This window comes from Arvicanthis niloticus, chromosome 29 (genome assembly GCF_011762505.2).
Source record: "Arvicanthis niloticus isolate mArvNil1 chromosome 29, mArvNil1.pat.X, whole genome shotgun sequence".
NCBI lineage: Eukaryota > Metazoa > Chordata > Mammalia > Rodentia > Muridae > Arvicanthis > Arvicanthis niloticus.
This window is the reverse complement of record NC_133437.1, coordinates 18985619-19008666: the sequence shown is the minus strand read 5'-3', so window position 1 is coordinate 19008666 and position 23048 is coordinate 18985619. Positions and strand designations below refer to the sequence as shown.

Below are 23048 nucleotides of genomic sequence, written 5' to 3'. Positions count from 1 at the left end.
ACTGAGGCTAACTTCACTTATGCACTCATCACTCCTCCTCTTCCTTCTCTTTTTGTTTGTTTTGTTTTCTAGGCAGGGTTTCTCTATGTAAAGAGTAAGGCGCTATCCTGGCATTCGCTGTCTGCTTGTATGTCTATGCACCGTGTGTGTGTGTGTGTGTGTGTGTGTGTGTGTGTGTGTGTGTGCGCGCGCGCTTGTGCGTGTGTGAACAAAAATGAGAAGAGTGTCAGATCCCCTAGAACTGGGGCTGGAGATGGCTGTGAGCGGCCATGTGGGTGCTGGGAACTGAACTAAGGTCCTTTGGCAGGCAGAGGGACCTGAGGAGGAGGAGGAAGAAGGGGAGGAAGAGTTGTTCTTCCTCTTCTTCTCACCCCCCCCCCTTCTCCTCCTCCATTTGAACCACTGTAGCAAGTGAAAGGCTCCTGAGGTAGGCGGTGGAGGGCCAACCAAACACTAAACCATTTCACAACTAGAAACCTAATCACTTAAACAGTCCAAGACCAAAATCTACAAAGTATTTCATAAGCTCCAACTGTTTCAGTAAATATACTGACCTTTAGAGAAAAAAATACCTTGTTTTCCTAAAACACATTAAATGGAGGTTGGGTTAGGGCTGTTAGTAAACGCTTTCCTCAAAAAGTGGGGTGTGTGTGTGTGTGAGAGAGAGAGAGAGGGAGGGAGAGAAAGAGAGGGGGGAGGGGGAAGGGAGGGAGGGAGGATGAGAATTAGAATGAACTGAGATGATGATATTTAAAGTATCAACATGGTAAGTAAGTCTGATAACTAGCTATATTCAGCGTCTCTCCTCCTCCTTATCCTCCTTCTCTGAGTAAGTCTTGCTATAGCTCTAGAACACACACACACACCCAAACTGGCCTTGAAATCTGAAATCTCCAGCTTTAGACTCTTGAGTGCTGGGATTGCAGGTTTATACGTCCACACTTAGCTTTCTATTCACAAAGAATTCACTCCTTAACTGTAGGACTCCTGTGCTTCCCAGTTGGTTCCTAAAAACACAATATGATAATCACTTTTCTACAACCAACGACCTCACCACAACCACTTTCATCATTTACAAAAAAATGATATACCCAGGGTACCAAGTCATTCAAGAGTGCTCTTATCCCCTTCCAGCCTTTAAGCAAATTAAATTCAATTTCTTCACTACAAATTTTTTATATAAGTGATCACAATAGAAGAAAGCAGAACATATATTAACTAACACTGCTGTTCCAATACCTGTATATGCTACCAAAACAAAAGAGGCAAGCAGTGAGGAGAGAATGTTGATGCAGAAAACACTGGTATTCGCTAAGTAATTTATAAACGTGGTGACTGATTTCTTTCTCAAGAGTTGTTCTTATTACCTGGTTTCAAAGTAATATACTGTATATTACTTGGTTGTAATTCAAAGCAATGCTACATACTTACGTGCAATTTTAAATACTGGTTTTGCTACCAGAATTAATTCTGGGTCACAAATTCAGCTTAATTATAATAGCACTATACTGTAGTTAACAATAGCTAATTGCACAGTTGTAGCCATAAAATATGGAAGATGTCATTCTGAGTTTTCACAGTAAGACAGAACTGGTGCTGGTATTGTGTGTATGTATGGGGGGGGGCAGTTACTGCTGGCAAGAACTGAACAAGAGAGTTCTGGTGAAAGGTAGCCAACACTCAGCACAGTGTCTTCCACAGCAGATGATCAATAAACAGCTGCTGGATTAAATGGAGGAGGCAACCTTGCGCTCAGGGCATGCACCACAGTCTGGACTGGCTGTGGTATTAGCAGCCAGTGGGGAGGCACCAGTTCTCATCTCACACCTCTTCCCACCCAAACTGTTCAAAATTGTTCTCTTGGAAAAGGGTTGTCCCTTGGGAAGACAGAGTGATTTCTGAGGGCTGTGACAGATGCTAACTCTGTAAGAACAATGAGCTGCTGTATATCTGCTGCTGAGGAAAGGATTCACTTTAGCTTCTTCACGTTTCGTGGTTGCCTCTGCTCCTACGGCAGCAAACTTCATCCTTTTCACTCACTCAGTTCCCAACAGGGCATTTCAGCCTTAGATACACTGCTAACTTGCTATTCAGGATGTGTTTCACTGAGCTGGGTGTGGTGGCTCATACTTCTCATCTCAGCACATGAGAAGCTCAGGTAAGAGGGTAACTGAGATTCTGAGGCCAGTCTGGGCTACACAGTGAGTTTTCAAGCTAGCTCAGACTAAGAAAAATACCTCAAAATTATTTAAAACAAATAAAATTGTATTTACTGTTTTAATTATTTCTGAATCATAAAATTGTAGCCAAGAAGAACTGAAGAATTTGATTATAAAAAGTAATATAGAAAAAGAATTTATTTTAATGCTATAGGATGTACCTATTCTGAAGTAGTGACTGTTATAATTGTATACATTTGATTCTAATTAAAATGCCAACTTAAGGTAACTAACATTACCTTAAGTCAAATGCTAGGCAGAGGGATGTAACTCACATGGAAGAGCGCTTGACAAGTGTTTTAGAGACCCTGTGCTTCAACTCCACCACGGCAAAGACTGGGCATGTATGTGGCACAGGCCTTTCATCTCAGCTCTCATGAGGCTGCAGAAGTCAAGGGAGGACCAGAAGTCAAGGGCATCCTTGACTAATTATTAAGTTCCAGACCAGCCTAGAATATGTGAGACTCTGCCTCAAAAAATAAAGTCAAGTCATGACTATGGCTAAGTCTTTCCGTTGTTACCCTGGTGGTCACAATAAATTGTACAAGGCAGTCTCTCATGAATGCTTTCTTCATTTTTAGGTTTTTGTTGAGTTTCTTTTTTCCTTTTCTATGCTTTCTACTTTTGAATATACACAGAAACAACAGAAAAGCATTTGTATACATAGAGTTTTCATTTCTTGTACTACACCACTAAAAATATACCTCTTGGACATTGACATAGATTAGGTGCCGTGATTTTACTTAACAATATCAAAATAGAACTCTGTTCCTCCAGGCAGAGGTCAGAGGTCAGGGGTCGGGAAGCTGGATGTGGCAGTGGGTGGAAAAGTGAGGAAACCTCCTACTTCTAAAATGCTGCCTTGGATCACATTAGACATAGGCTGGAATACAAAATCAAGACCAACTATCATGATTCAACAGGAGAGAAAAATCCAATCAAATTTTGAAAGGAATTACCAGCAATGAAGTCTCAATATCAAGATTTGCACACACACTTTAAACCAGTTTCTGTAGAGCAAAAAGTGAGCAAGGGTCGAGTGTGTGCAACTTTGAGCAAGACAATGAGCCACGTGACAACTAGAGCAAGCAGACCTGAAGCTGACTCTACTGGCCAAAGAGAAAGCTGTGACAGAGCAATCAAAAGCTCACAGGCAATCTCATGATGTTTTATTTGTTTGTTTGTTTGTTTGTTTTTTACTTTTTTGGTTTTTCAAGACAATGTTTCTCAGTGTCTTAGAACTCCCTCTGTAGACCAGGATGGCCTCCCAAAAGCTGGAACTTGTGTCACCACTTGTGTCACCACTTGTGTCACCACTGCCTGGCAAGAAATGGAACTTTAAAAAAGAAAGATGAGCCCCAAAGTAACCTAACAAGAAGTCTCATAAATGCTTGTGGTCAAGAGGTGAGGGCTACTGAGGGAGACGGAGGTTTCCCTCGAATGGCAGGGAACATATAAAGGCAGATATCATATGAATAAAAGTCAGTCAAAAGGACAGAATGAGAATAAAAAGATTTAAATCCTTAAAAAACAAATATCAAAGCCCCAAACTCTGAATTTACTCAAATAACACACTCCAGTTTCATCTAATCCAGCTGATATGTCTATCATTTACTTACACGATCAGCCTCTTCAAGATAAAATTGTTTCTAAAATCAAACTAATTCATCAGGTGTGGTGGCACACACCTTTGGTCCTAGCACTTGGGAGGCAGGGGCAGATGGATCTCTGTAAGTTCATGACCAGCCTGGTCTACAAATCAAGTTCCAGGACAGCCTGCTCTCTGATACACAGAGAAACCCTGCTTGGAAAAAAATAATAAATCAAGCTAATTCTTTGTTTTTAAATGTTTTTAATTAACGTATTTGGTAGTTGCGAATACACACACACACACACACACACACACACACACACAAACGCCCATAGCATACGTGTGAAGGTAAGAGGACACTTCATGGTCTGTTCTCTCCTTCCACTACCATGTGGGTTCCAGAGATAGAACTCAGGCTATCAATCTTGACAGTTCCTTTACCTGCTGAGGCATCTTGCTGGTCTAATTTAATTCTCCATTTGCACTGTGAACTGTGGAACATTTAGAAACTATTATCTTACCACTCAACTTTGCCTTTGTTCATTTGTAAAAAGGACAGTTGTAGTAATGTTTTGTTTTGTTTTGTTTTGTTTTGTTTTGTTTTGTTTTTTGAGACAGGGTTTCTCTGTATAGCCCTGGCTGTCCTGGAACTCACTCTATAGACCAGGCTGGCCTCGAACTCAGAAATCTGCCTGCCTCTGCCTCCCAAGTGCTGGGATTAAAGGCATGTGCCACCACTGCCCAGCTAGTAATTTTATTTTAAGATGTTTTGCTATGTTGGCCAGGATGGTATCATCAGACTCCTGTGCTCAAGCAATCTTCCTGCTTTGGCTATCAAGTAGCTGAGACTACAGGTGTGTGCCACTATCTTTATTTAATTTAATTTTAGATTTTATTTTAGTTTGTGAATAATGTTTTGCCTGCATGTACATATGTGTACCATATACATGCTTGGTGCTCATGGAGGTCAGAAGAGAGTGTCCGATCTCCTGGAACCAGAGTTACAGATAGTTGTGAGTATCTTGCATATTTTGGGAACTGAACCCAGGCACTCTGGAAGAGCAGCCAGTGTCCTCAGCTCCTGAGCCATCTTTCTTAATCTAGTTCAGTGTTCTGTGATTGGGAGAGTGAAAAAGAAGAGAAAGGGCTGGAAGGACAGATAACCTTGGAATCCCCACCTTCTATTCCTAATAGCTTTTCCTGTCCCCTGCTCGGCCCCTGATATTTTAGCTTCTAGAAAGATTATAATGACTTAGGAGGCTTTCCTTGGTTGGAATTCAGAGTTTTTCCTTCATTATAATAGAAACATAGTCAGATAAGGTATACATGTAATCCTGTGAATGGTGTTTCATTAGTTCCCTCCCCTCGACCTTTTGTTTGTTTTGGTTTTGTTTGTGTAAGATAGTCTAACTAGTAGCAGCCCAGTTGAGTCTTGAACTCCTGAGTGCTGGGCTTAAGCTGAACCTTGAGCTGGAGAACACTTGAGCCACATTGTATGACTTGTATCAAGTTTATCTTTCTCCTGTCTTATTCTGATGTGACTGTCAGCAGTTAATATGTCTCTTACGTTCTTGCTCGTGATAGCTTCTGCTTGCATCTATTTGTTATTGCTGTTATTCTAAGTAACCTAAACTACTTGTTCATTTCTAGGTAGTGATATCAAGTTTAAGATTATCAGAAATTTGATTATTGTTTACTTGGCTAGACTCTGTGAGCCATCATACTTTTGTATATTAGTTTCTATTAGCATGTAGGTTCTATGAAGTCATATACATATTCCCTGACACTTAACACATACAACATAACAACAAAAGTCATAAAAACAAGTTAGGCATTCAAGTATGCTGAATAATTTAAATTACTTTACTTCTGAATATAATCCTAAAAAGAGAGAACTCTTTGAAGTACAATGTAAAATGCAGAAATCTAATATCTAACAAATACACAGAGATAAACTTTATGAGTTCATGTTTCAGACATGATTGTCAAAGTATCTCTCTGGCCAAATAGAATAAGAAGCAGCAGACAAAGCTTTAAAAGACCAATAGCACCTTGCTAGCACATTGCTAATAAGGACTAATAGGTACTTAAACTGATGAAAGTGATTCAGACAACAGCACATTAACCCCCTACTGTGCCCTGTTTTAAGCTGTTAATAGGCATTAGCCTTTTAGAGAATGACTAGCACTTTCATATTCCTTTCCTGAGCCTTTGGTACGTGAGTGAACTGTGAGAGCCGCTTGCTGCATCTGTCCCAGAACACTTGGAAGACTGTGCTGCCTGCTGGAAGCTTAGACTCCTGGTGCTCTTGGTGTTCTTGGTGTCATTGGAATTAATTTTACTTGGCATGCGTTTTGATTGCTATCAGTTTTTTATAGAAGTTACATGAGGAATAGAGGTAGGTTTGCTTTTCTCTCACCGAGAATGTTACATTATAAAAGTAATGGTTCTTAGATTTATTATTTTTTTAATTACTATAGGAAGGCTATAGGTTTTTTTCAGTATTCTTTAGACCTCGGTAATATTTTAAGTAATTGATTTACCCCAGAAATGAAGCCAGTATTTGAAAAATATTGCCCATGAATATATGTGTATATGAGGAGAGTTTTAAAAGTGTAATTTTCTTAAAAATATTTTAAGTGAACTTTAATGTCAGTTCTCTGTAAGTTAGACTACTATCTTGAGTTTGTATTTATGTGCATTATTTTTATAGTATTTTAAAATAGATGTTTTATGTTTCGATAATAATTCCAAGCTGATGATACTGGCTGCTCTTCCAGAGTACCTGGGTTCAGTTCCCAAAATATACAAGATGCTCACAACTATCTGTAATTCTGGTTCCAGGAGATCGGACACTCTCTTCTGACCTCCATGAGCACCAAGCATGTACATGGTACACATATGTACATGCAGGCAAAACATTATTCACAAACTAAAATAAAATCTAAAATTAAATTAAATAAAGATAGTGGCACACACCTGTAGTCTCAGCTACTTGATAGCCAAAGCAGGAAGATTGCTTGAGCACAGGAGTCTGATGATACCATCCTGGCCAACATAGCAAAACATTTTAAAATAAAATGTTTTACTATAACTATTCTTTTGACAAATGAACAAAGGCAAAGTTGAGTGGTAAGATAATAGTTTTGAAATGTTCCACAGTTCACTTATGGAACTGAGCAGGTGATTAACAACAGACTACAATATAAGGCGAGGGAAGAAGAGCTCTTCCCTCCCAGGAGTCAGGTGTGACAGGGACACCTGCTACTTTTCCCAAATAAGCCATCTGCTGTTGGGCACGTGGGATCTAAGGCTGGAAGATGGTCTAGGAGCAGTAGGCATTCCTTGAGCTTCTGACCAATTCCTAAAGGCAGCCTTACTGTCTGGATGTTCAAGAAAGTGGCTAGTGGGAAAATTGCCTGAAAATTACTAAGTGGGGATGCCTATCTGCTGAAAAAGGCACACAGCACTCTTTAGCTTTCCTACTAACTAGTGCGCTGCTCCATTTCAATACCAACGCCTGCAGCATTAATCCAGAGCTTCAACCACAGCATCCACCCTGCGGTTAGCACCAGATGGTTTCTGTTTAATCTACTACTAGAAATGCCAGGATAATTTTAAAATGGTAATAAGAATACAGGAAATAAAGACATCAAATATGAGACCTACATTATTTCCTAATTTCAATGGAACACGCAAACAGATATAAGCAAATGGAAATAAACAGCTTGTTCCTGATGGTGGTGACAATGAGATTGGGACAGGTAGAGAAGAGTAAGGGTACACCAGCAGTAACAGTGACAGCATCGGATGTATTGGGTTAAAAAGATTAAACACCGTGCATAAATAAATATTCAGTCTTGGCAGGCAGTGGTGGCTCACACCTTTAATCCCAGCACTCTGGAGGCAGAGGCAATCAGATCTCTACAAGTTCAAGGCTAGTCTAGTCAACAGAGTCAGTTCCAGGACAGTCAGGGCTACATAGAGAAACAGAGTCTCAACACAAAAACAAAACAATATTAAAAACAAAAACAGGAAGAGGAGGAGGAGGAGGAAGAGGAGGACAAGGAGAAGAACCTCTTCTTTCTCTGTAAATACCGTGCCAGTCTTAATAATTAAGGAACCATAAATTAGAACTAACGTAACAATATGAAAAAGAATCTAATTCCAACCAATCTAGTGCCAGGGTAGCTTCCAGGATCCATCTACACACCTCCTTCAACCCAAAGGCAGCCCACACTGAACACACAGTCATGGAAATGATTGGAGCTGCCTCTTCCCAGGACGCATTTCTATCAGAGCAGCCTGGTCTGCCTACATATACACATCATTGTCCACAGAGGCAGACAACCAGAAGTGAGACTATGAGGATGCATCCTTTCGCACCCTCCTTTCCCCTTTGTCCTTTAGAGATATTTATTTAGAAAGAGAATTAAAATACTTTTCTTCCAAAGTGAAAACTAAAATTAAAGTGCGTATCAAGAATCAGAGAGATCGGGCAGTGGTGGCGCACGCCTTTAGTCCCAGAACTTGGGAGGCAGAGGCAAGCGGATTTCTGAGTTCGAGGCCAGCCTGGTCTACAGAGTGAGCTCCAGGACAGCCAGGGCTACACAGAGAAACCCTGTCTCGGAAAAAAACAAACAAACGAAAAGAATCAGAGAGATCATGGGTTAATAGAAAGACCTCTCACCATGAAGCTGGGAGTGTAAACGGGCATCGCTCTTTTAGAAAAGCTTGGTACATCTCCAGAAACTCTATACTTAATGTAATAACATCAAGGATGCGTGGTCTTTATTAGATAACTGCTGCCAAAAATTGTCATGAAGACTGAGACTTTACGAATAATATTAGTGCCCTACAAGAAATACCATGGAACCCTGGGGACCCTGACCACTACATGAACAAACAACAAGCAGTCAACAACTTAAGAAGTGTCTAGAACCCAACCATACTTGGTGCCAGATCTCCAACTCCAACCTCCAGGACTGAACGAAATAAGTTTCTGTTGTTTTAGGCTACCCGTCTGTGGCCCTTCAGAGTGGCCCAAGCTAAGACTGCATTTATACAGAATGGAAAATTCAATACTCTAGGATCCAACAATCCCACTCCTAGGTGCACACTCAGAAATAATTCTCATCTTGAGACAGAACTGAGATAAACACAGAAACACTGTTAGTAAACCAACAACCCAAATACCTACCTGTACAAAAGTGGATAAGCTGTAGTATCACACAATGGAATAGTATACAACCACCAAAAGAAATATACTGTATCCATCTGCAAAAACTACACCTTTACTAACAGAGTGAAACACAAGTCCCTAAAGATGCCCTTCTTACCAAGTTAAAAAAAAAAACACCAGAACTAGAACTTAATATCTATTTTAGCAAAATACAAATGATAGAGTAAACAAAAAAGCAAGACAATAAGCATAAGACTAAAAATGGTTATTTCAGGTGGAGGAGTACACAAAATTAGTTATCATTATTTTTGTTACTAATATTGTTAAATAATACAGTTCAAATTAACAACAACAAAAGACAATTTGAAACTTTCTGTTTTTCATATTTCTCAAGAATCACTGCTAGTCATTTGAAATTAAATTCTGTTTCAGGCCCATGAGATGGCTCAGTGGGTGAGAGAGCTTGCTGCCAAGCCTGATGACCTAAGTCCAGTCCTGGAACCAACAGACTAGAAGGAGAGAACTGACCCTTGACATCTGTCCTGACCTTCATTATGCACTGTGGTATGTGCAGGCACCCACACAATGGAAATGTTGAAAAAGAAGTCTCAATTTGAATAAGCATGTTGGTTGCCCTTACATGTACCTTGGCTTTATACATGCTCACACTACAATCGTTTAAGAAGGTTAAAATACTTCATACCTTCATACTAGAAAGTATGGTAAAGATACTGTAAACATGAAGAACCGTCCTGAGCAATGAGAATTCACAAAAGTGTACAATGCTTTTTTAAAGGAACACATGAAAAGAAATTGCACAGGACTTGTAAGATCTAAAACTCCTCAGCACTGGCCCACACCTCACTGATGAGAATCACAAGGGCTGATCTTCAGGTAACTGCTTCCTCAGTGCAATGGCTCTCAAACTTAAATTTCAAAATACTTTTACATTAAAAAAATTAGAGGACCACAAAAAGTTGTGGTTTATATAAATCTGTTAGTAATGAGTGTATCAGAAATTGAAACAGAAAACATAAGAAATATTTTGGCATTCATTTTTAAAATTAGGAAAAATTATATTTAATTCACTTATCTAACCCCTCCCCACCCCCCCCCCAAAAAAAAAGACTGTTTAGAAGACGCACTGGGTAAGAGTGGTCTCTGTGGAAGCGTGAGGGCCTGAGTTTCCATGCCTGACAGCCACCCAGCATACACCTATACTCCAGTGCTGGGTGGGAAAGGGAGACAAACAGAAGATCACAGGGGCCTACTGGTCAGCCAACCTAGCCAAAACCCAATGAGCTGAGGGGTCAAGTGAAACCCTCTTTCAAAGAAATAAAATAGAGAGTGACAGAGCCAATACCTGACATCCTACAAACACACTTACATGTATACAAAAGCATACACCACACACATTACTCATAAGTAAATAAAATACTACGATGTTAAAATAACCAGTTTTATAAAAAGTAATTCTATTTTTTCAAAGCAAATAGTGAAAATGGTAGCATTTTACATTTTTGCATGTTTGTCTAAATTAACAGAAGTAGCTGGATTCTCATACCTGTTTCTACACCAATCTGTTGTAATATTGCATAGCCCCTGGGAAACTCATGGTACAATCATGAGCAAATGAACATGAAAAAGGAGCCTGCAGAGATAGCTCAGACAGTAAAGTGCTTGCTTGAGAACCTGAGTTCAACCCCCCAGGACCCAAGTGAAAACAAACTGGGTAGGTCTCAGGTGCTCACAGGCAACCAGCAAGGCCAAATCTGAGCCTAGGTAGCAGTCTAAGGTGGATGGTGTCTGAGGAAAACAAGCACATGCCCTCCCCACCCACTCCCACTTGAATGTGATTTTGAAAAAGGCGAACTTGGTCCTAGCACTTTTAGACACTTAACCTCTGCTTTTCAGGAAAGGCTCAGGGACTCCAAGGAATTGTCACAACACTGAAAACCTCTGGTCCGGCTTATGGCCAGCACTCTGAGGAATGGGATGCTGCCTCTGGAACCTGAAATTCTCTGTCACACATCAACCCGGTGTTTCTCTCACTCTGTCACTGTCATCTCCCCAGCCCTAATCCTACTACTCCTATGCCTGGAAAACAGCAGTAACAATCTGTGACAATGGGTGCTGTCTCGGGAGACAGGCGTGAGTAGTCTGTTGAGCGCTACTGCTCAGAATAACTACAGACAGCAATGATACAGATACACCATCTCAAAAGGCTCGGAGAAGCATGCAAACCCTGATTAAACATTATGCAGCATACACATGTATTCAAACAGTAGCTGGTTCACAATTACTGTGGACAATTTTCACGTATATATCACTTAAAACTTTGAAAGTAACAACCTATGATAATATTTAGTGACATATTTAAAATCAGATTTTGAAAGCTTCCTGAATAAGTGATGTTTAAGGTGATAGACACATAAATTATTATATATGCAACTGTGCTCCATAATAGGTATATATATGTGTGTGACAAAAAGATTAAAAACGTGCATGTGTGGGTGCACTGTGTGGAGGTCAGATGTTGATGGTAGGTGTCTTCTATAACTCTCAACCTATCTTTTTGAGACACCATCTCTCACCGAATCTGCAGTTCAATTTTTAGTATACTGACTGGCCAGCAAGTCTCAGGTACTCTCCTGTCTCCACCTCCCCAGCACTGGGATTTCAGGCACATGAAGCTGCACCTGCTTTTTCCATTGATGCTGGAGTCTACGCACAGGTCCTCGGGCTTGCAGAGAAGGAACTTTATCAACTGAACAATCTCTAACCTCCTTTAAAAAAAAAAAAAAAAAAAAAAAAACAACCTGGAAGAATGAGCCTATTTATGAAGGAAACAGCAACTGGCAGGTAAATACAAACTTAAACTCACAGACACAATCCTCATTCAACTAGATTCAGAGACAGTTGAGATGGTGTTCTAATTACATAAAACTACAAAACTGTTTTCTTAAAAATAGTTTAAACTTTTCTATAACAGATGTGATGGTTTGTATATGCTTGGCTCAGGGAGTGGCACTATTAGGAGGTGTGGCCCTGTTGGAGTAGGTGTGTCACTGTGGCAAGGGCTTTTAAGACCCTCATCCTAGCTGCCTGGAAGCTAGTCTTCCACTAGCAGACTTCAGATGAAGATGTAAAACCCTCAGCTCCTCCTGTACCATGCCTGCCTGGACATTGACCTTGATAACAGACTGAAGTTCTAAACCTGTAAGCCAACCCCAATTAAATGTTGGCCTTGGTCATGGTATCTGTTCATAGCAGTAAAACCCTAAGATAGCAGGTTAGCATTTATAACATTAAAACAATGTTTAAAGTTACTAGTTTTTAATTAAATCCCTGATATGGTATGTTTTAAATCATGCCATCTTGAAGAATGCATATTGAAGGTTGTTTGTTACAGCCACTGTTTCTCTCTTATCTTCCATTTCTAAGTCTCCTACTTTTAGTTATAAAGTAAACAGTTCCAGCCTGCTGAGCTGGAACCCTATCACATGAACCTTTTCTAGTTTCTACCACATCTTAACCAAGCCAGCAAATAACACACCTATTTTATGATAGGCCATTAAATACTATCTCTTTGACTACTGTAAAGATAGGGACTTCTTTATAGATTTTTAACATAATGCAGAACCCTTAGAATTTAACATTAGATATCAAAATTATACTACTGTATTAAGTTTAAATGCACTTCAGTGGACTTATGGGCTTCAAAGGTTTTAAAGAGTACAGTACAGTATGGTTGTTTCAGAGAATAGCTTTTCACTAAAGTATAGCAGTATTATTTAGAGACTGAGAATATTCACTGTTACACTAATATCTATTTGCTTCGCTATCCTTTACCACGGTTTGTAATGGGCCAGTTAGAACATGAACACATAGGTGCACATTAAGAGACCCATAAAATACTTCTTTGGCACAGGTCTCTCAACAACCAGAGAATTCAGTGAAAAACAAAACACTGAGGAGAATCTATAACTAATATAATCTAGCATTAAAACTATAGGAACAGGGCAAGATGATACAGCGAGGAAATGTGCTTGCCAAGTAAGCTTGGTGACCTGAGTTAGATTCCTGGAACCCTTATATAAGTGGAAGGAACAAAATGACCTCATAAAGTTCTCCTGTGCTCTCCTCTCCCAACATACACAAATACATGTATACAAACACAATAATAAATAAAAATTAGAAAAAGCATAAAGGTAGCTTTTTTTTTTTAACAATTGTAAACCACAATGAATTTTGGGAAATTACTGATTTGAAAACAAGGTATTTTTTATTTAAATTTAAAAAGAAGAAGAAGAAGAGTTTTGCTGGGGTTTGGAACCAGAGAATTGCCACCTCAGCAATTAACAGAACACCACCACCACAGTTGTAGAAACTACCCAATCATTCAAGTCTCACACTCTTTCCATCTACAAAACCAAGTCAGACATTGACAAAGTAACTAAAATCCAAGATTTTATCACAATTTAAAAAAAAACAACCAAATTCTAAGTTCTGTCCTGGGATCCACAGCCATTCCTCCTAAGTCCTCCTCAGTGTCTGTGTCTTGCTATGGCTTACTTGTGGCCTTTTAACTTTCTGTTGAAATAGTCACCAATGGATGCTAAGAAGTGAGTCCTTTAGAAGTTGTTCAGGGGTCTTACAAAGTGCTTCACACAAGGTTGGACCCTTCCTCCTCCTTTTGTCACAGTGCTCAAGGTACCACGTTGGTGTCAAAAAAGAGACTCTGGGGCCTTAAACCTGTGAAAAATACATTTCTATCACTTGCAAATTGCCTAATCTCACACTGTTTTGTTACAGCAGCAGCACTTACCAAGACACATGCAAATGACAGCAGTTGAGACACACTGAACCTCAGCTACCTATCAGGCACCTGAGCTCGGTGATTGGCATTCTTACCTTACTCAGTTTTCTTACTATCAACATGAAAAAGACACGACTACCAATTCCCGTTTTCAGCTAAGGAAAATAGGGCTTCCAAAAGCTAAGTAACTTTCCTAGAGTCATAGATGTGATATGAAGTGAGTGGAATCTGGGGTTCTGTCTGCTTAATCCCACAGCAGAAATAACTGGAGCAATTATTGTGCAATAATACCATTGTTTAGTGCTTTTCAATTACTGATTAGATCAAGATCAAAAGGATCACAGAGGATCACAGAGGAATCCTACTCATTTGTTCACAGCAAAGAGCTTTCACTGAGTATTTGGTTTTAACACCATACCAGATGTTTCAAAGACAGTAAGAAATTCGGAGAAACAGCCAAATTCATGACAAAATGCCAAATCAATCAATCAATCAGAATTCTGTAGGTACATAACAACATCCTAACAAAGCATTATGACATTCTATAAATGTATTGTTAGAAATGACAAACTAGAATAGAAAGGTCATACATTTAAGCATCTATATTCTATTTTCTAGTCTATATTATAGAAATGTTCTATTAGCATAATTTTGTAACCTTACTACAGAATCTCAAGATTTCTACCAAATAACATGTACAATGTAAACACAGACACTCTCTCTCCACACACACACACACACACTTATACATACATAATAACATGTACAATGTAAACACAGACACTCTCTCTACACACACATACACACACACACACACACACACTTATACATACATAATAACATGTACAATGTAAACACAGACACTCTCTCTACACACACACACACACTTATACATACATAATAACATGTACAATGTAAACACAGACACTCTCTCTACACACACATACACACACACACACACACACACACACACACACACACACATTTATACATACATCCCCCCTGAGCACAGATACAAATGGAGGAGGGGGTTGAGCAAGCAAGAGACAGAGTAAAAGATCCTTCATATCCCAGCCCGATTTGCAGAACATGTTCTGTGTTGGGAAAAGCATGATCGTGAGTGGCCTTAGCTTTTCCCTTTCCACATTGCAGAGACATATGGCTGCAGGTCACATAGCTCCTGCTTGCCAAGCAGCTAGGAGACAGGTGAGGAGCTGACCACCTGCATTCCACTTTGACACTGCCTCTGACTATGGAGACACTGCCTCTGACATTGGAGAACTGATCACAAAACTTCCAAACGAGGCTAAAGTTCAAAGGTAAATTTTAAAGTAACACACTGACCATTCTGGTTGACTGACTCAAAGCAAAGTGCAAGAGAACAAAAAGGGAAAGGCAGAGCTAGTGAGGCTTACAGGCATCTTCACAGTTCTTCAACCTCTCGCTCAGTGCCACCACACTTCACCTGCCATTAACTTCGAGACCTGCTCCAGAAGCCAGAGCTTATGTATATTTTTCACTTTTATGTCACTCTCCTATATATTAAACTAAATAAAGATTTTACTTACATTTTGATTCTAGTTCCTGCTATGTACTATGTAATGTGTGTATGCATACAGACAACCAAGAATTTAAGTATATACAAACTCTGGAAGATGGCACAGTTTGGGAACAGGGCTTTATTAAGGGGGAAAAAAATCAATATAATGTCCCCACAGGGTCTTGATGTAAAATTCTGTATCAAGGCCTGCAGCTCTGTAATTATGGTGTGTCAGCTACATTTAACCAAGAGTGTTAAGAGACTGTTAAGGCTAGAGCAGCACAACTGCAGTGTGAACTGTCCGAGTCTCCTAACCCACTGGTGTCACTTTCATTTAATCAGAGGAAAGCCACGGGGCAGCGTCAGTGAGACTTCCAATACCACAGCATCCTTTGTTCACACTGGATTTCATGCTATTACCAATGTAAAATGGCTATAAAAAGATACACTTAAGAGGTATTTTTCATCAATTAGTTTACCCAACAGAGGCCGAGTTCATCAGGTTTCACCAAAAGCTGGCTTTAAAGTTGTAAGCCACTTTTTATATTACATGGATTAAAACATTTTTCCTTGTCGAATCTCTGGAACTTATGACATATCTAATAACAAACTTATTCTGTAAACACAAATCCTACTTGGAAATATGGAATAGACAAAGTTGTTTAGCTAAAATATCACATCTTGACACAGAGTCAACAAGTCCAAATTTTCCTCTACTTTAATGAAAATACTTTCTAATAATTAATGTAGAAAAAAGCTACTATGGCAAGGATTTGTATTTATATCACACATTTTAAATTAAGTAAGGCCCAATGTATAAAGACTGATAGTATGTAAGTGTACCACTAACAGCCTCCAAATAAATTACAACATATACAAAGTAGAGATATGGAACTAGGTACAGAGAAGGTGACTAATCAACTTAGTTTACCTGAGATGTCACCAGTTTTAACAGAGAATGTTCCACATCCTAGGAAACTCCTGTCCAAGAGAATTAGGACAATAGATACCACCTATGTATCAATAGACAGACACCAGATGATAGTAATTTCACAGATCTGCACTGAGACAAAAACTGGGAATATTACATGATCATTCCCTGCAAGGTTGACCTGATTAGCTGTGACACATCACAGATACCTATAAATCTAGTAATCTGCAAAAAATAAAAATAGAAAATAAAAAAAGATCTAAATCTTTTAAAAAGAGCCAGCCAGTCTATGCTAACTAGATTTTACCAAGTTGACATACTAGAATCACCCAGGAAAAGGGAAACTCAATTAAGAAACTGCCTCCATCAGACTGACCTGTAGGCACTTTCATGATTAGCCATGAGAACACCAAGCCCAGGGCAGTGTCACCTCTGGACAGGTGTATATGAAAGCAGAACAAGCCATGGGAAGCAAACCAGTGAGCAGCACTCTGCCATGGCCTCTGTTTCAGTTCCTGCCTCAAGTTCTTCCCCGAGTTACTGCTTTGGCTTCCCACTATGATGAACTGTTGTTACCTGGAAGATTTTGAAATAAATCCTGTCCTACTCAAGTTGATTTTGGTAGTGGTGTTTACCATAGCAATACTAAGTAACTAATCATATTAACTGTAACTATCAGAGCAACACATAGTAACTAATATACAGACCAAATCTACCAACAATGCCCACTGTTGTCCAAGTACCACTTAATGCTTGGGACCAAACATGTTTCAAACGAAAGTTTTTCAGATATTGGAATGTTTATAAAAGCCTTAACAGTTGAACACCTGTAATCTTGAATTTCAGATTTTCCAGATAGGAATGGTTTATACTGGGTCACATATTAGCAAAGTTGATCACTCAGAGAAATGTCATGTAACTACTCATATCTAATGTGCAAGTCTATTTCCACAGCCTAATTTAATAAAAAGAAAAAGAAACCCTTTGACTGAGAGGGCATACTCTCTCAGAGGCTCCACACCAGGCCAGCCTCACTGCTTTCCTGCAGTCATAAGTGGACTCTCCCTGTTCCTAGCGATCCATCCCCTTCTCTGGCTGTTATTGGATAAGGTAACATTTCTCTGGGTGGGGCACTGTGGTGCTTATCTTCCACCTGTAGTGGTTTGAATGACAACTACCCCTATAGGCACACATATTTGAGTGCTTGGTGGAGTGTTTTAAATGGAAGGCTTGTATGAGGGGGTGTGACACTGAGGGTAAGCTCTGAGGTGTCCAAAGCACACAGCAGGCCCAGTCTCTGGTGCTCTCAGCCTCTAACCTGAGAGTAAGATTTAAGCTCTCAGCTACTGCTCAGTGCTATGCCTAACTACTGCCTTGTTCCCACCATGACAGTCAAGGACTCACCTCTGAAACTGTAAACAAATCCCCAATTAAAAGCTTTCTTTTTGAAGGTGCCTTAGTCATGGTATCTAGTCACAGCAACAGAATAGTAACTAAGACACCAGCTAAGGTACTTACTCTGAAACTCGCTTTTACTTCCATTTAAAATACAGTCTGGGTTATGTCACATTAGACTGCCTTCACCATTTTACCAGAACAAGCAGACAGCCATCTTGTCCTCGCTGCATTATCTTCCTGGTGCCAACCACCATCTATTTAACTGCCTGTTCCCATATGTCTAATTCTCAATCTCTGTTCAGATTCCATCCTAATTCGACAACTGGGGACATCTGAATCACAACTGCTGTAGCTGAGTAACTTCACAGACCAACATATCCAAATGAACTCTAGGACAAAAAACTACACTATTCCAGTGGCTCTAAACTTTGAGGAAAAACTAACTGACCAGGGGTTATGAATGAGCAGGGGTTACCATTTCTTCTAAAATAAAGCTTGTGACTTCTGAAAAGAAATAGACTTACAGAACATGAAAAACAGTTGAGAATAGAAGCTGGACTTGAAACTACTCTTTAAAACAAACAAACAAACAAACACCCCTAATGCCCAGGAAAACTGTCCTGATTTCCATACCTGCGCTGTGGCATAAGCATGCCCCCCACACACAGAGCAAATAAATAAATAAATAATGCAATTTTTATAAAATACCCCAATGAGAAGAATCCCTTTCATAAAACAAAGAGCATTCTTCAATCATGGAACAAGAAGTCTTTGAAACTAAATTTGGAAAAGAGAGAAACAGCATATCCCTTAAGCTCTTTTCATTATAAAAATGTAAATATACACAGAAGGTCCATGATCATTCTTCCCCAACAATTAATGTCTGCCTCATTTATGCTCCCCTTTGGCTGAGAGAAAAATGTAGAATTCCGCTACAGTCTATTAACATAAAAGATAGAATCATAGTAAAATAAGTTTTCTGGAAAAAATAAGGAAGTAATATTTGTGGATGCAGACATTATACAGCAAGATAAAATGCGCGCAATCAACAAGTGACATGTACACTTTAAGTTTAAAAGTGTCTGTCCCTGTCTTACAGTACAGAAGAAGAAATGCCACGCTTAGACGGCAACAAAAGAGCCAGGAAGGAAATGTATGATACACATTCACTCATTTAATAAGCAATTTGAGGTTGTACTAAATTATGAGTTTCATGAAACTTATTAACTTATTGAAATATGAATACCAAAAGTAAACTTTGATAATGTCCTATTAGTCTGCAAACAAAACTCTATCTACTTCCAGGGAGTTTATGTGGGCATCTTAGAATGTATGAATGTCTCACAAGTTAGTTCTTAATTACTTAAAGGACATTTCTCTATCACACGTATTGCTGGGCTACAGGAAAACATTAGAAATCATTTCTTATGATATCTACTTTATACATCCAAGTTCTTTTCTGCAAAATAGACAATATGCTAAAGGAAATGACACAGCCAAAAAGTCTGGCAAAAGAGACCAGAACCGTAGGATGAGGGACAGCGTGTCTCATTTGGATTTTGTGTTATAGATCTCACAGTCCCCTCCTGTTATCACAGAGTCTGCTCTAGCACAGCACCCCAGCTGTCATCAGGAACCCTGTTTCATTTGCTTGCCCTGCTACTAATCTGAAGTGTGACTTCAGCCGCATTCTGAAAACTGCATTAAACACGTGCCTGAGCAAAATGTTTACAATGTATCATATTTACTTGACACACTCTGTATCAAACAACATAGCAGGCATTTCTTCCAAAAACTAAATGCCGGGAGAATTTGGACTCTATCTTCCAAATTCAGTTGAAGAGGCACGGTACAACGTTGATATGTTCCAGAATACATAAAATTGAGGGCAGAACCAAGATGTCTTGAAGTCAGGCACAACTCAGAACCGACTGTCCATTTCCCCCCACTGATAGTATGTCCTGTCTTTGTAATAAAAGCTTCCAAAGTACCGTCGAAGTACTAAAACTCAGGGGCAGTATCTCCAAAAGGGATTCACTTCTCCGGGTTGACCTCCCTCTGATGGAATATCAATAAACGGGAGATGGGCCAACAGGAAAAAAAAGCTATTCCCACTACAGAATAATCTGCTTCGTAAGGAGGCCGTGTATCTTTTCCCTTGGAATGCTTCAGTTTGATCACCTTGGGTCTGAACAAAACTAGCTCCAATGAGCACTGATGTATGTACCAGCAGTCACGAGTCAAGGCAAATTGCAAAACTGGCCTGGCCTACTCATGGGAAGCAGCATCCCACAGCTCTGGGGCGAGCTTTGGAGAAGTTTGCAGAGGTGCTCAAGTTCACGCCCCAGTTCCCAAAGTCTGGAAGTGAGCCATGTCCAGAGGACAGGGCCCCACCACTGTGTTTTCTGGGTGAGGCCCGTGATCTCAACGTCCCTTAAACTGGAGCGCTGTCCAGTACACCAGAGGCCAGGCTAGGGTGGACTCCGCCTCCCTACTGCAAAGTTCAGCGAGCCGACGCCCGGCGCGCACAGGCCGAGGCCAACCAGGCACAGGCCGCCCTCCTCCTCCCGGGCCGCGGGCGCGAAGGACGGCTCCGAGCCCCACTCGGAGGGTGGCCAGGCCAGCGCCGAGATCGCCCCCAGCCCCACACCGAGGGCGGCCTGGCCAGTGCCGAGGGCGGCTCCCCGCCAGCGCCAGCCCGGGCGTGTGCGGCCTCTCGCATCCCGCCCGCCGAGGCCTGGAAGCCGCGCCCGCATCGGGCCTACGCTCCGCCCGGCTTCCCCCCCGCAGTGCGGAGAGAAGAACAGACGTAAGCCGCGGAGCCGCCGGCCGTTCCTTACCGCTTCACCACTCCCGTCTTGATCTTGATCTGCCTCACTCGAGGATCGGCCATGGTCCCCAAGGCGCCGCAGGAAGGAGAGGCGGGACAGCGCGGCGCGCCGGCGCAGAAGGGGCGTTGGAGTGGGCGTGGTGCTGAGAATGTGCGCATGCGCAACCGGCGAGCCCGCCCCCCGCCACGCTTCCCAACTCTTACTTGGAATCATTGCAGTCTAGGCAGCTGATACCTAAAACTGAAGACTCCCAAAGTCCCCTACCAGCTGTTTTTCCCTTGGACAGGATTTATACACAAGCTGCACTTTTATTTTTTTTCAGCTCCATAGCCTGAGTTAAGAAACTTTCTGTTCCTGAGAAAGTGGGCAGGATTAGCTGCTTAATGGACAGTGTGACCTAGAAACTGTTAACGAGGATAATTTTGGTTTTCACTATCTGTTGTCAAATGGAGAAAGAGATCTGTGTTTGCTGAAATAAAGTACCATAATGCAGGCAGTCAAAAGAAATCTTTATTTTAATTTAATTTTTTCACATCCCAATCAATCTCCCCCCTTCTCGTTCCTCCAACAGAGTCCCTCCCCCTCCCCCCCCAAAATGTTTGTAGAGTGTTACTTATGTAAACTGTCATGTGATGTTTGAGTTTGTGGCGAGAGGACTCTGGGGATAAAAAGGTTTCTCCTATCGTGCATTTTAGCAAGTTTGTTTCAAGTGTGCAGCAAGGCTCCCTGTCCTGAGACATACTGGCTCCCTAAACCCTGTGACAGGGAGAGAACAGTACAGCATTGCACCTACTTGGCGTAGAGGGGAACAGCCATTTCCTCCAAGCCTGATGGCCTGAGTCCAATGTGCAGGACTCAAAGTGGTAGAGTGTAAGAACCAACTCTTGCAAGTTGTCCTTTGACCTCCACAAGTTCTCTGTGGCTTGCAAACATGCACAGAGGCGTACAAAATAAACGTTTGGTTTTTGTTTTCTTAAGTTGTGTAAAAATATGCCTACCCTGGCAACAAAATGGCAGAATCCCATCCACAGAGAGAGCACACTGGGAATCTCTCACTGGGGAACTACGGTAGGCCTTCTCCGGTCCTTTGTGCAGGGTGTTGTAAGAACCTGGGTCAATGATGTCATCTATTTGCTCCCTGATATTTATTTGTTCATCTCTTTTTTTTTTTTTTTTTCCTTTTTCCGGCTACACGCGTAATGAACTCAATCATTTGAGAGGAAAGGTGTGGTTACCGAAGATCGTTTTTGTATGACACACCAAATAATCACTACCACTGGTATATCTTAAATATTTAACATTTTAAAAAAAAAAAAGTGTGTGGGGTGCACAAAGGTGTGGGTGTACAAGTCAAGCAACCTATCTCACACGTGGAGTTTTATGCTTTAGGGAACACAGGACCCCGGCACTCAACCTCCCTGAAGACCCATAGGAAACAATGCCCACCTTAAGTCACAGCTGTGTATGTAGAGGAAAGCATCCAGCACAGGGCCTAAAGACAGCAGACCCTGGACAACTTTTGGCTCCACTATATTTTCCAAGATCCAATTCGCATAAAACAAGGTCCCCTGCACTGTGCTCTTCCTGTTGAAGCACCCCTATAACCCCCGAGGAACTGAGGCATGGCCCTCCCTGCTGCCCTCATTTCTTGGTTCTGTCCTTCAGCTGATGGTCTTTACCTTTCCTGACCCTTAGTTCAGTTCATCTTCATGGCTGGCTCTGGAGCATCCTTTAGTCCTGTCAGTACAGAACCCCTGGTGTAAATCCAGTATCGATACCTAGCTCCATGGAAAGACTTCCAGTGCTGACTGACCCCTGCCTGTGCAGTCCTCCAGGGATACATTGGTAATTTGTATTATGTGTATATGTGTTTGAAAACAGTTTGGTTTGAGTTCTTTCCAAGGGCTGTGCCCACCCCTTTAGCTACACTAGAAGCATGTTTAGAGGCAAGAATCTTGTCTTTCATAAACCTTTCTCTTAAACCTCCATCTGTGTGATGGACACAGCAGGTGCTAAATTCAATAAATACATTTCTCTAGCTGGCTGGCACACTGAACTACAATCCCAAGTGACAGAGCAGAGCTGTGAAATACAGAGGAGGGGACAAACATGCAGCAGCTGAGTCACCAACGCAAAATACTGTGAAGGTAATAGAAACTGCAAAGCACATCCCAGAGATGCCCCACCCAGGCCATTTTAGCCACCACAAGTAAAATCATTTGACTCACAACATTTTCCTTTTTGCCCAAATTTCAGACATTCCAAGCTCAGGTTTGTGCTAGTTGGCAGGAATTTCTTTTACACACAGAGAGAGAGAGAGAGAGAGAGAGAGAGAGAGAGAGAGAGAGAGAGAGAGAGAGAGAGAGGAGAGGGGAGGGGGCAGGGGGAGGGGGAGGGGGAGAGGGAGAGGGAGAGGGAGGGGAGGGGGAGGGGGAGGGGAAGGGGGAGGGGGAGAGGGGAGAGAGGGGAGGGGAGAGGGGGGGAGGGGGAGGGGGAGGGGGAGGGGGAGGGAGAGGGAGAGGGAGAGAGACCTACTC

The 23048-nt window shown here is 41.2% G+C and overlaps 1 protein-coding gene across 3 annotated transcripts in view; it reads right to left on the bottom strand.

Annotated features, from left to right (window-relative positions):
- Positions 1-20808, bottom strand: part of Tbca (tubulin folding cofactor A) — a 57826-nt gene extending 37018 nt beyond the window's left edge. Inside the window, exon 1 of one of the 3 annotated variants that reach the window (XM_076927173.1) lies at positions 20521-20808. In XM_076927173.1, coding sequence (XP_076783288.1) covers positions 20521-20669 — 149 coding nt within the window. In that variant the 5' untranslated portion in view covers positions 20670-20808. The remainder of the gene's footprint in view (positions 1-20520) is intronic. The other 2 variants (XM_076927174.1, XM_076927172.1) reach the window with 2 other exon arrangements.
- Positions 20809-23048: the final 2240 nt, after the last annotated feature.